General features: G+C 38.5%; 1 protein-coding gene across 2 annotated transcripts in view; it reads left to right on the top strand.

The window, feature by feature from the left end:
* Xpo4 (exportin 4) overlaps nucleotides 1-13,236 on the top strand; it is a 90,973-nt gene that overhangs the window by 54,747 nt on the left and 22,990 nt on the right. For both annotated transcript variants that reach the window (XM_087585255.1, NM_001395629.1), the window contains 6 exons: nucleotides 1,487-1,644; nucleotides 1,855-2,029; nucleotides 8,262-8,438; nucleotides 9,810-9,952; nucleotides 10,404-10,549; nucleotides 11,508-11,685. In XM_087585255.1, coding sequence (XP_087441381.1) covers nucleotides 1,487-1,644; nucleotides 1,855-2,029; nucleotides 8,262-8,438; nucleotides 9,810-9,952; nucleotides 10,404-10,549; nucleotides 11,508-11,685 — 977 coding nt within the window. The remainder of the gene's footprint in view (nucleotides 1-1,486; nucleotides 1,645-1,854; nucleotides 2,030-8,261; nucleotides 8,439-9,809; nucleotides 9,953-10,403; nucleotides 10,550-11,507; nucleotides 11,686-13,236) is intronic.

The following is a 13,236-nucleotide window of genomic DNA, read 5'->3' as shown; positions in this document are numbered from 1 at the left end:
GTACTTTTGTTCCAGACCAAGGGTTAGCAAACTCTTTCAATGTGCTGTCAGGGCTGGCCCACAATAAATATTTTAGGCTTTGTACATAATGTGGTCATTCTCAAATCTCTCATTGTTGTGAGAATCCTAAATTAAAAATAATCAAGGAAAGCTGGTATTTCAGTAAAACTTTGCTGATAGTCGTTAAATTTAAGGACTTTGTATAATCTTCCTTTGACTTTTTTTCTCTTTCTCTCATTGTATAAACATGAGAAAAGCCTTGCTTTAACCTCTGCATCCACCCAGATTTGGTCCATGGGTCAGTGGCTTGACTACCCATGTTCTAGACCAGAGTATAATGTATTGTAAGTCATTTATAATTTTTAGATCTATTATACTGGCTTTAATTTCTTGTCTTGACCTTAAGAAGCCTAGAGGCGAAGGTCAGTGTAATCAGTAAGGGTAAAGATTTACTCTGTTCACTGTGTTTCATACTGTACCAGTAAATGCATTTTAAAAATCAAACAAAAACATTTTGGTGTCAAGTAATTCATAAATGACTGACAGAGTCAAAGACATAGCTTGAAACAATGGTTCAAGAAAGGAAGGAGGGTTAGAGTGCGTCAGTTAAATGCCTATGGGAGTAGCAAATGGCTGTTAGTACTGTACATGGGGGTGGGTGTGAAGGGCCACTTTATAACTTGTTTCTGCCATTTCCTGTTCTATTTTAATGTCCGATCATAGAAATGAAATCTTCAATTATCTGAAAATTCAGTAGTACTGAAGTTAAGGAGCAATACTCTGAGAACCTTTTCTTTAGATAAAACACTAGCTAGTAGGTATGGTTCAGTATTTCATCATTAAAATAAAATCTAGTTGTATGTTTAAATGGAGCTATGTATTTAAGTACAAATTTTATTTTAAAAACATTGAGTATTAACAGTGGTGGTATGATATAAAATGAAGTTTAAGCAGGTTAGACCAGCATAGAAATTAAGCACATGCTCCCTGTCGGTGAGTGGGGGATATCTGGGGCTGGTGATAGGTAGGCACATTTGTTGGTTTTCTGAGTGTGCAACTGTTTACTTTCACTAAGACAGCATCTATAGACTGGATTGAACTTGTCTGCTAACTTTAGCACGAAGCTGAAGCCGTGGCGGGGCATAGTTAGCATAATACAGATGACTGTCGTCGTTGCTGTTTTTAGCAGAAGCAGTATGTCTGACTGGCTAGCATCTGTTTTCTCTCCTTGTCATAATATGCTGGAGACAGTTCAATTTTCAAAATGTAGGTAGCCCTCAGCTGAAAGTTAACTGAAATGCCTAAAATCATGGTCTATGATGTCAGTTGAACTGAAGGATGATTTTCAGATTTGGTTTAACTGGAGTTAATTTTCCAGAAATGACCAGCTACCGTGAATTTTTCTCTTACCTCATTCGACATGGTTCTCACGTGACCCCTACAAAAGAAGAATTTGTCTTTATGGATTAGTAATTCTTTCTAACAGGTACATCGAAAAATCAGAGAAGATTCAGATATGGCACAGGATTCTCTGCAGTGCCTTGCCCAGTTAGCTTCTCTTCATGGACCCATCTTCCCCGATGAAGGATCCCAGGTCGATTATCTTGCACACTTCATTGAGGGTTTGCTGAGCACTATCAATGGGTAGGTCTGCTTTTCCTTCTGAACTTCTAGGACTTAATACAGAGGGGGGAACCTAAGGACTTTGGCTTTTCCTGTTCTGTGATTTGAAGTAGAATTGTATGTTTAATTTGAAATTACTACAGAGACGTGCCTTTAGAAGTGAGTGAGTGATAATATTTGTGTTTGGAAATGTAGTTTATTTTGTATGGATTAATCCTTGTTGCCTTGTAGAATTGAAATAGAAGATTCTGAAGCTGTAGGGATCTCCAGCATTATCAGCAATCTGATAACTGTGTTCCCTCGGAATGTTTTAACTGCCATCCCCAGTGAGCTCTTCTCCTCCTTTGTGAACTGCCTCACACACCTCACTTGTTCTTTTGGGCGAAGTGCTGCACTGGAAGAAGTGGTGAGTGACTTCCAAAGTCTGTCTGCGTCTGTGTGCCTGCCGTACGGATGGTGCTGCCGTTAGAGCCTGTCTCAAGACAGTTGTTTTAACTGAGGACTAGAAGCTGTTGTAAAAACTACATTTTATACATATATTAGTGGCACTGTGTATGGACACATGACCTTTGAAATTTGTGAATTTAAATTAGTCTTGGAAATTATCATTTTGAGATCATTAAAATTCAATGTTTTTGTTAAAGTGTGTTGATTAGTCTATTTTAAAAGTGTTTTACAAGTACTGCTAAATAACTTCATGGTTGGATGTAATTATGTATAGTTAAATTTTATTTATGCTATTAGTATTTTTATTTAAGACTTAGAAATTATGTGATATCTATTGTATTTTGATAAACTGATTTATATTCAAATTAAGACTGGTAATAATACTAAAGCTTTTTGTGGGTAGGTACACTTTTTCAGATGCTTTTCAATTTTTAGCTTTAATTTTAGAAAATATAAAAACATTTCCTTGACAAGTTGATTTGTAACAGTTATTATGATAAATAACTATAGTAATCATTGTAAATAATTGACCTCTTAGAATTTCGTGTTAAATCCTGAGTTTCTGTCTGGCTTTATTTGTAAAGCTTCTGAAGTGTTAGGGGTCTGGGAATGATTGTATTTATGTAACTAGGCTCTTTTAGGATTTGTTGAGAGTTTACGAACAGGGAAGACAGGGCTTTATGTGATGGAAGTCTGTACACTAGAGGAGTAGAACTTCAGACATCATGTGAAATCTGCACTTCTCAAGATGGTCATTTCTGTTCTAAACATGTAAGTCCATATTGAAGTTAAATGTCTTAGCTTAAAAGCCCTTCCACAGGCTTAGACTCAGATGCGAAGTTTGATGTAACATGGCTTCCTTGTGTTTCTTGATTTTTCTCTTTTGAGTAAGATGGAGTCAGGATTTAGTATGTTGTTCATCTGTTTAGACACATAACTACTTTTAGCTCCTCTATGAGGTTCTTAGATTTAGTAGACTGGCTAGAATATATGTAATATTGTTGGCTTAGAGATTCTTACCTTTGAAGTTTATTTGCACATGAGGCTTTCTGTCAATTTGGCACAGAATTGTCGGAATATAAGAAGGTAAATTCACTTTCAAAGAAGCTGATGTTTCTTAGTTTCTCTCAGAAGGCATGCTGTGCTCAAAGTTAGACTATACCTAATAAGTTTCATTGAAGAAAACAGCTGTTTATGTCTTTTAATTCTCTCAGTTTATCTGTTTATTTTTAACAGTTAATTTTAAGGGCAACTGGCTACCAATTATATAGGACAGAAAGAGAAAAGTTGTCTGAAGCTTTGCATTAACTGTGGAAGCCACATTAAGCAGGCCTGGGCAAGTAGGAGTTTGGGGGGTTGTCCCTGTCATGTGACTTGCATGAATGCTAAGTGGATTTCCTTAAAAGGCAGTTAAATGTTCATGTTTTATCATCTTATGCATATTGGAGAATGTTCAGCTAATAGCTTAAGGTCACAAACAAATTCAGCCAAAGCAGATTGGATCTTCTTACTTATATAGGCCATCTTTTGATTTCTTGGCTACCGGATACTAGCTAATGCATAGTTGTTGTACTGAGATGGAGAACTGAGAATCCTTTAAGGAAATTCTGGAAAAATCGAGTATGTAAGTAAGCAGCTTAGGAAGCTGAAGATACATCTGAAGGGAGACAGTGGTCACCGGCTGAGTGGTCATAAGCTCGGGCTGTTGGGAGACCTTTTCAACTTCATTAAGTATGTTTCCTTCTTTCCAAAATCAGGCTAACAGTTCTTTGTGATGCCCCACTCCCACCCCCATTTTGTTTTGTGGTGGGTGGGTTTTTTAGAGTCTGGGTCTCATTCTGTGTTTCCTGTCTGCCTCTACCCCTGAGTGCTGACATAACAGATGTGTGCTACCTTTCCTGGCTTCCTTCTTGTGTGAAAATGCCTATTTGAGCAACCCTGTGCTCAATGAGATAGAATCTCATAAAAGGGACTTTTTTTTTTTTCTTAAAGTGGGCTTTGAAGTAGAAAACAGACAGCAATAGTTGACTCTGGGAGATGATGGTGTTTTGGTGTGGCTTGACCTTTTGTTGTGCGTGATTAGCTGAGAGGCCTCCCTCCCTTGTGATTCTGATAGCTGAACAGGGCACACGCTGAGGATATTGTAGCCCCTGTCCACTCATCATGCTTGCATTTCTTTTCTTGTAGGAAAAGCTGAAATGAGACACAGGAATATTGTTTAAGCTTTCCATGTTGAAAGACTATTTCTTTCCCAAAATAATGATAATTATAGAAGAATATTTGGAGGAAAACTTATAACTGTACATCTTAAAGACTATTAGTTATTATTTGTAAAGTAATTTAAAAATTACTTGCAAAGCTGACGTTTGGTATTCAATAGAAAACGTTTCCTAGGTGGGCAAGTACTAGTCCCCAGGAGTGAGGGATAGAAAATGTCTGTGAAATCTGGGCCAGCCTGAGCTACATAACAAGCTCCGGTGCAGCCTACAAGGCTTCATAGTGAGAGCCTCTCTCTAAGGAGAAGAAAGCGCTTTCTGACTTCATGGGAAGAGCTGGAATTGGCATTGGTTATTTGCTCACTGTGGGGGGAAAGCACAGGGGATGGGTTGTGGATGGTATCATTATTAGGGACAGATTTAGAGTTGTTTGCAGATAATAAGCACAGTTGTAACTACAAGCAAGTTAGTATATTTGTCCACTTTCAAAATATCTATTTACATAGGTAGGTAGCAATGTAAAGACTATAATAATGCATTTCTAGGGTCACAGTGAAAACACAGAATGATCTCATACACTTTTCCCTAATCATCATCTGCCCCATCGAGCCTGTATTAGAGTGGTGTCTGTGTTATTGCTACACCTGCGTTGATTCATGGTTGTCACTCAAGAGTCCATGGGGTCCACAGGGCTCATTTCTGATGGTCTAGATTAGTTGTTCTTGTCGTCGTCATCATCATCATCATAATCATCATCACCATCACCATCACCATCATCACTAGACAGTGTCTATGTAGTCTTGACTGTCCTGGAACTTGCTATGTCCACCAGGCTGGCCTAGAGCTCACAGAGATCCACCTGCTTCTGTCTTTGCTTCCCAAGTGCCAGGTTCAAGGTGTTTGCCACCACATCCAGCCTCCTGATTGTATAAATGCTTTGGATTTGGACAAATGCGTAATAACCTTTATCTTACCCTGTAGAGTATTGACACAGTAAAAATTCTGTGTGCTTCGCCTGTTTGTTCTTCTACACCAGATTATGGAAACTACTGGGTGATAACATCTTTTTCCCTCCTTCCTTTTTTCTTTTTCCCCCTACCCCTTTCTGTTCCATTCTCCCTTCCCTTCTCCTCTATTCTCCTTTCTTCCCTCTTCTCTCCTCCTTCCTCTCTCCTCTTCCCCCTTCTCTCTCTGCCCCTGCCTCCCAAATGATGGAATTTAAATGTGAGCACCCCCGTGACAAGGCATACTGCTCTCACCATGTCTGCAACCTTCCCTTCCCAGAATATCCTGTACTTGGAATTATAGAATGATGTCACTGACATTATATTCATTATCAGGCAGGAACCAGAGTAGATTCCTGTCATTTCACTATTTGGGGGATTATATACTCAGAATTATTAAAGTTTAACTGTCCCTTTTTTCCTGTCTGAAGCTCCTCATCTTCACACTTCTCTACATCGTCAGGCTAGTTATAGGCCGAGACAGAAGTGCTGCTAATCACTCCCCTCTCCATATTCAAATGCAGTGAAGTGGGGTCAAGTAGGTCCCATAAGCTCTAAGCCCCTTTGCAAAGCCCTTGTGGCACTAGGCCTGACAGTGCCCAGAGCATGAGCACATAGTGTCTAGATTGGTCTCCTTAGTCATCTGTCCACATGCTGCCAGCAGCCTGCTGGATCTGGGCCCGCGTGGCCATGGAGCAGAGCCAAGGTGTTATGAAAAAGCACAAGCTTAGGTTTCACATCTCTGGGATTAGACTGGAAGATCAGTTGCCAATTGTCATCAACCACATTTCTCACACTTGCCTGATGAGTTACTTTATGTGCACAGAGGGAACCAGAGGTTTGTTTTTCCCAAGAAGCTCAGTCTTTAAGTCACCATTCAATGTGCAAGGTCTTGTGTGTGTGTTCTAGTTGAGAGCATTCTAATATCAGGGTTTAACGGAGGCATTATGGAGAACTCCTTTAATTACGAAAGTTAAAAGGCTTTAACTTTTTAAAAGGGGCTTTTTACATTTTGATTCATGTCTTAAATATGTACTTAGAAAAATGATAGTAGGTCTTTAAAATGTCCTGTGTGTTTCTTTTTGAGACTAGATCAGAGGATGCTACTCCTAAATCCTGTTAGATATGTTACCAGTCTGTTTATTTTGGCAAGATAAACTGTTAAGACTTGACAAATGATGTCTGCAAAGCACACGCCTTGTTAAGTATATAAACAAGCCACAGATGCTTCTGTGGGAAGAAAGCATCCTAGTCACCTCAGGATTCCAACAATTAGCTATGCAGATTTAAGGAAATTATAGAAGGAACAGAGCTTTCTTTCCCATTGTTTATAACCAACATATTTTGATTTTCATCTGTGTTTTTGACTTTCTTGACTTTTTAAAAAACAGTGTATATTAACTGTAAAGAAAAATTTTCACATGTGTATGTAACATACTTTGATCATATTCACCTGAGCCACTGCCATATTGCACAGTACAGGCAGTATGGTTTTCTTTAAAAAACAAACAAAAAAACCAAAAAAACCTGTGTTGTGTGCTTTTTTTTTTTTTTTTTTTTTTTTGATTCTTTTTTTTTTTTGATTCTTTTTTTTTGGAGCTGGGGACTGAACCCAGGGCCTTGCGCTTCCTAGGTAAGCGCTCTACCACTGAGCTAAATCCCCAGCCCCGTGTTGTGTGCTTTTGTTGAACATACTGTCATGAATATTACACTACTTTATTCTTTTAATATTTATTTATTTAATGTACGTGAGTACACTGTAGCCGTCTTCAGACACACCAGAAGAGGGTGTCGGATCTCATTACAGATGGTTGTGAGCCACCATGTAGTTGCTGGGATTTGAACTCAGGACCTCTGGAAGCATAGTCAGGGCTCTTCACCGCTGAGCCATCTCTGCAGCTCCTACAGTAGTTTCTTGATACAGTTAAGAGGAAACTTGATCTCTGTAGGCCTGAGGCCATCTGGATAGTTCCTTGCCTTTCATCTTACTCTGTGTGAGGGCCGGATCTTCTCAGTTGCATTCTTTCCTGTGGTTTCAGCACATCCAAATTCCTGCTCTTTGCAGCTTTTTAAGTACAGTGATTTCTTTCTTTCTTTCTTTCTTTCTTTCTTTCTTCCTTCCTTCCTCCCTCCCTCCCTCTCTCTCTCTCTCTCTCTCTCTCTCTCTCTCTCTCTCTCTTTCTTTCTTTCTTTCCCAGCAGATGGGGTGAGAGACTCAGTTGGGTGAGGAGAGGCGTGGCTTCTTCTTGCTTTCTTACCTGGTCACTCTTTTTCTTTCTTTCTTTTTTAAAGTATGTCATATATCCTCCTTTATAGGAAAAACCTTACTTAATGACAAGAAACAGTTATTCATATTTACATTCTTAAGCTACTTGATTACTCTATATTTTCTAATGTTATGAGTAGAGTCAGTGGCTATTATGTTTCTTGAGTATATCATTTCTTACTATATGAAATTATCTGTCCTTTTTTATTAAAATAAACTACTTTTTGTTAAGTAATATCTGTAACAATTAGGTATCTGATTAGGTCAGTTTGCTCTTTTACTAATTTTAAAAGTTACTTGAAAATGTTGGACTTGGAGTTTGTGGCCCAGTGATAGAGTACTTACCTAGCATATGCGAAGTCTCAGATTTTATCCCAGTACAAGAAAAACAAATGTATAAGAATTATACTTACATTATAATGTTATATAGTCTATTTTTTAGCTTTTCAAAAGTCTAATACTACTTTTATTTAAAAATGTACTTTCCACAAAGCACTAAACAGTCTTTTAAAATAAACATAAATTCCATGTTGCCAAGAATTGTTTCTTTTGAAATTAGGGAAATTTTAGAAGGTTTAATAAATGCTTAATAATTGGAAATACTTTTCTCTTAAAAGCATTGTTAAAATTGCCTTTGTACATAGCTGCTTCCAATGCCCATTTTATCTCTCTTGATCCTTGTTTAATGAATCCTCTTTCTTATAGCTTGATAAGGACGACATGGTGTACATGGAAGCATATGATAAGTTGCTGGAGTCCTGGCTAACTTTGGTCCAAGATGACAAGCATTTCCATAAAGGGTTTTTCACACAGCACGCAGTTCAGGTGTTCAACTCCTATATTCAGTGTCACCTTGCTGCTCCAGATGGCACAAGGAATTTGGTAAGTTTTAAGCAAGGTGGAATGAACAATTACTATAGGTTCTATTTGATCATATTAGACAACATAAAATACTAGAAATTCGGGATAGGTTCCCTCAAAGATTTGCTGAGAAAAATGTGGCTCTTTTTATCTATATACCAGTTTTCATGTGTGGGCTGTTAATTACAATCACTGCCTTTTCTTCTTTTTAACTTTAAGAGGTTTTATTATATGTTATGTGGCATAGAGTATGTATTACTTTTTTAAAGATTGATTGATTTATCTATTTGCAAAGCGTTTTTCATAGAATATATTTGGATCAAGTTCATCTCAGTCCCAACTACTAATACCATATCCTCTGACTTCCTCATCTGCTCAATTTTATGCTCATTCTTTCTTTTCCTCTGTCTCCAAACAAAGCCAAAAACCAAATGCAACCCACAATAATGAAGGTCAAAATCAAAACAATCCCAAGACCTATAAGACAACCAACAACAACAAGAAAAAACAAGGAGTCCCTCCCCCCCCCCCCAAAAAAAAAAAAGAAAGGACAAGAAAAATCATGGAGTTTATTTTGTGGGGCTTGTCCTAGAGTGTGGTTGATATACCCAGTGACACTCTGTTGGAGAAAAGGATTCCTTTTGCTAGTGAATACATTGCAACTAGCATTTTGGTCAGGGTCAGAGATAGTATCATGTGTCCAGTCTCATTGCTTGGACCTTGTCTGGCTTGACCTTGTGCTGGTCTTGTGCATTCTGCCAGTCTGTGAGATGATGTGTGCATCAGTTCTGTTGTGTCTAGAGTACTCTGTTCACTTGGAGCTATCCATCCCTCAAGCTCCTGTAACCGCCTCCTCTTCTGCATAGATAACTGAGCCTCGGCAGGGCGCAGGGGTTGGTGAAGACTTTCATTTAGGATTGAGTGGTTCACAGTCTCTCATTTTCTGCATACTGCCAGTTGTGGGTCTCTGTTAATTTTCATTGACCACAAATTACCTCCTTCAAGTTTCCAGTTAGCCACTTCTGTCTTGCCAGGTAACATCCTATATTAAGTAATATCCTATATTTAAAGAACTAGGGAATTGTAAGATGCTAGATTGTTTTCATGACAAGTGACAGTCCCCAGTATAAGAGGTAGGCTATAGATATGCGGCTAGCTGTTAGCATGTGCACAGAGAAGCATTTCATTTCTTCCTTCTCTTCAGTGCTATTCTCACCCTTTTGATGGCTACCAGGGCTGCTAGCAAGGTTGGAAAGGAGTCCTAGAAAGTTATACTTGTAGGTTGGCTCTGTCCACGTCTTCCTGAAGCCATTTGACAGGGTCACAGACACACATGCCTTATGGAACATGATGCTGTATTTCCTTGTTGTTTCTCCTCCTTTCACCAAATAGACTGCCAATGGTGTGGCCTCTCGTGAGGAAGAAGAAATAAGTGAACTCCAAGAAGATGACCGAGATCAGTTTTCTGATCAACTAGCCAGTGTAGGAATGCTAGGAAGAATTGCTGCCGAACACTGTATGCCTCTTCTGACAAGGTACACATAGTCCAGGAGCCCCTTGGAGAAGTGCTCTCTGCTCACAGTTCCCTGGAGAGCTTTGAGCACCCCACCCCTTCCCAGTACACTGGACCCAGTAGATAGATGCATGTTTATGATTGCATTCATTGGTCTTATACAGTGGGAGCCTCGGCACTACATTATAGACTACAGGGATTGTGGAAATCAAGGCATGAGAAATGACTTGGAATAACCAGTTTCAAATGCCTGTCATATAAACCTTGCTTGTTTATAAAGTGGTATTTTAATTCTGTCATAAAATATACATTGTTTCTTCTAGTGCTCTTGAGAATAGCTGTGTACTATAGTATCTTTAAATATATGTATTTTGTGCTAACATCTTAGTTTATGTTGTTTAGTTATATGGAAGTTGTCCTAGACCTTCACACCCTGCACTTGATTGAGCCATTGTTTTTTTTTCCTCTTTTAGTTTATTAGAAGAAAGAGTAACAAGACTCCATGGCCAGTTACAACGGCATCAGCAACAATTACTTGCTTCGCCTGGATCAAGCACCATTGACAACAAAATGCTTGATGATCTCTATGAAGATATTCACTGGCTTATTTTAGTTACAGGTCAGCTGCTTTTCCCTCCTCATATAGTTGCTGGTGAAACCATTTAAACCTAGAAGGAGCCTCATCTATTAAAAAAGAATAGTTTGGAGCCGGGTGTGGTGGCATGTCCTTGTAATTTCAGCCCAAAGGAAAGCTGAGGTAGGAGAATTGAGGTTTTGAGGCTAGCTTGGGCTACCTAGTGAGACCCCGTCTCAAACATCAACAACATATATTTATATATATATTTCATATATAGTGCTAAATGACTTGGATGCAGATGCTGTTTGACATAGAGCAATAGATATATTTTTAAAAACCCCTGGCTATCATGTTATATGCCAAGTGTTTGCTTTGGATCACATAGAAGCCCCTTGAATTAGCTCTGTTCCATGATGTTAACCATCATCATCACCATCACCATCATCGCTCCCAGCTAATAGATAAAGAAGTTGTAAGTGTGAGGCGTGGCACACTGCAGTCAAGTGTGAGTCAAGTGTGAGGCGTGGCACACTGCAGTCCAGTTTTGGAGCCAGAATGCACGTTTAGGCAGTCTGACTTTTAGGGTCTTTTTTCCTTGACCACTGACCCTATTAGTGATTCTATATTGTAATCAAGGAAAAAAACAAAACAAAAAACACTTGACTTTTAAAAGTTGTATATGGATAAATTCCTGATGTAATAGCAGAATTCCCATTAACTTAACAGAATAAATTACTCAAGTTTCCAAAGCCTACCTGTCACCATGCATTATGAGATTGATGACTAAACCATCTGTCCTTGATCCTTTGCTGTATTTTTGAGGGTTTTAGTTATCTAATTGACAGTTGCTACACCTCATCTTGAAATTAATAGGTTAACATTATAATTTACTTTTACATCAACTTATGTGATGTATATAAATCAAAACTGAAAGCATTTATAGTGCAATTTGGTAAATAGATTTGTTAAGTGTTCATTTTTAATTTTTTTTAAACTGAAGGCTACCTCTTAGCTGATGATACTCAGGGAGAGACTCCGCTAATACCTCCAGAAATAATGGAATATTCCATTAAGCATTCATCTGAAGTTGACATTAATACAACACTTCAAATTTTGGGATCTCCAGGAGAAAAGGCTTCCTCCATCCCAGGGTACAGCAGAACAGATTCTGTGATTAGGTAATATGAACTCTATAGCTGCGCTCTTGTAATTTATTGTCTCATAAACTCTGAGTTGCTGGGTAGATGACTGGAGGGGTAGGCGCTGTGCTGTGAATTGGATACATGAAAGAAACAAGAACTTAGGGAAACCTGGAAACACAAGGGTGGCAAGGGCACGCTAGCAGGAGTTGGCAGGGCTATCCAGTACTGACCAGAACAAACGTAAAGTGAATCTGAATGCGAGACTTGGAAACAGCATTAACTGTAACTTATTAAGAATTTAGTGTTTGTCCATCAGTAAGCAGTAATGATGTATGTACAGGAATCCTTCATGAGGAAAAAACAGGTTTTAGAAGCCAGGTGAGCCTTAACAAAATGTATTGCTTATGAAAGTGGAAACCATGTGTCAGTGGCTTCTTAAGGAAAACTCATTATTATAGAAATAGTTAAACATGTGAAACTTGAGAGCCCTGTCAACAGTAATTACAAGACAGCAAGACTGCCTCTGAGAGGATTCATTATTCATCTTCCTCTTAGTAAAGGCAATGTTTTTATTAATTCTTAATTGTGAATCCAAAGAGGGGGTAAATCTGAATTAATTGTATTCTTAAAAATTGATTTGAAAATGGTTTTAAGTTTTATCTCATTGTCTTTGAGTCTCAGTTGCCTAGGGATAGTAGAAATGGTGATAGCCTTGGCTTGTCAGTTACTCGAGGTTTCATTCCACTTTATTTTTTCAATGCAAACCTAAGAGAAGATGTAGCCTCTATAACAGAAGATATGGGGGTTTTGTTGTTGTTCTGTTGTTGTTTTAAGATCAAATAATAAGCTGATACCAAGGAATTGTTTGGGACTTTATTTCTTTTATTGGTATAATCTTTTGTTTGCCATAAATATAAGCAAAAGTTTCTTTCTTTTGAGGTTCCTGTTGTGATTAGATTTTGTGACTTTTGCTTTGGTTTGTATCCTGGTGAATGTTATTTCTAGGACTCTTTATTTCCAAGCTGTGCCATAGGTGTGTTGTCTTACCATTTCCCTTATATCAGTGTGGGAGCAAACCATTTTCCTATTTGAGAGCACAGACATGAAGTGTTAGAATAACTATGTTTTTGTTGTTGTTTTATCTAAAGAGTTATTGTGAAAAGATTTGATATATGGGAGACCAACCTTTGGTTCATTAAAAATGTAGTTCCTATCTCTTGAAGAAAATTAATTTCTACCCCCGGTTAGGGTTCTTGTAAAGGGAGAGCCGGTCAACAAGTGATGGAAGTGTGAGAAGGCAAGAAGTGCTGTGGGAGAGGAGCCAACTAGAGCAGGGCGCCCGAAGCAGACTCCTGCAGGGGTTCTTGCAGTCTTAAGTAGTAGGATTCACATAAACATCTCTAAATGATTCCTGAGCAAGGACTGAGGTTGTTGATAAGAGAGTCTTGAATGTGCCCAGGGGAAGAACATTCCAGCTAGAACAGAAATAAAATAACTAATGGAAAGCCCCTAGCCATCCCCGGCATGGTCAAGCAGCTACGGCCAGAAAGCCACTGCGAACCAAGCCGAGAGAAATAGATTTTTAAA

This window comes from Rattus norvegicus, chromosome 15 (assembly GCF_021556685.1).
Source record: "Rattus norvegicus strain SHRSP/BbbUtx chromosome 15, alternate assembly SHRSP_T2T, whole genome shotgun sequence".
In the NCBI taxonomy this organism is placed as follows: domain Eukaryota; kingdom Metazoa; phylum Chordata; class Mammalia; order Rodentia; family Muridae; genus Rattus; species Rattus norvegicus.
Note: the sequence above shows the minus strand (reverse complement) of the source record. Positions and strands in the feature narration are given on the sequence as shown.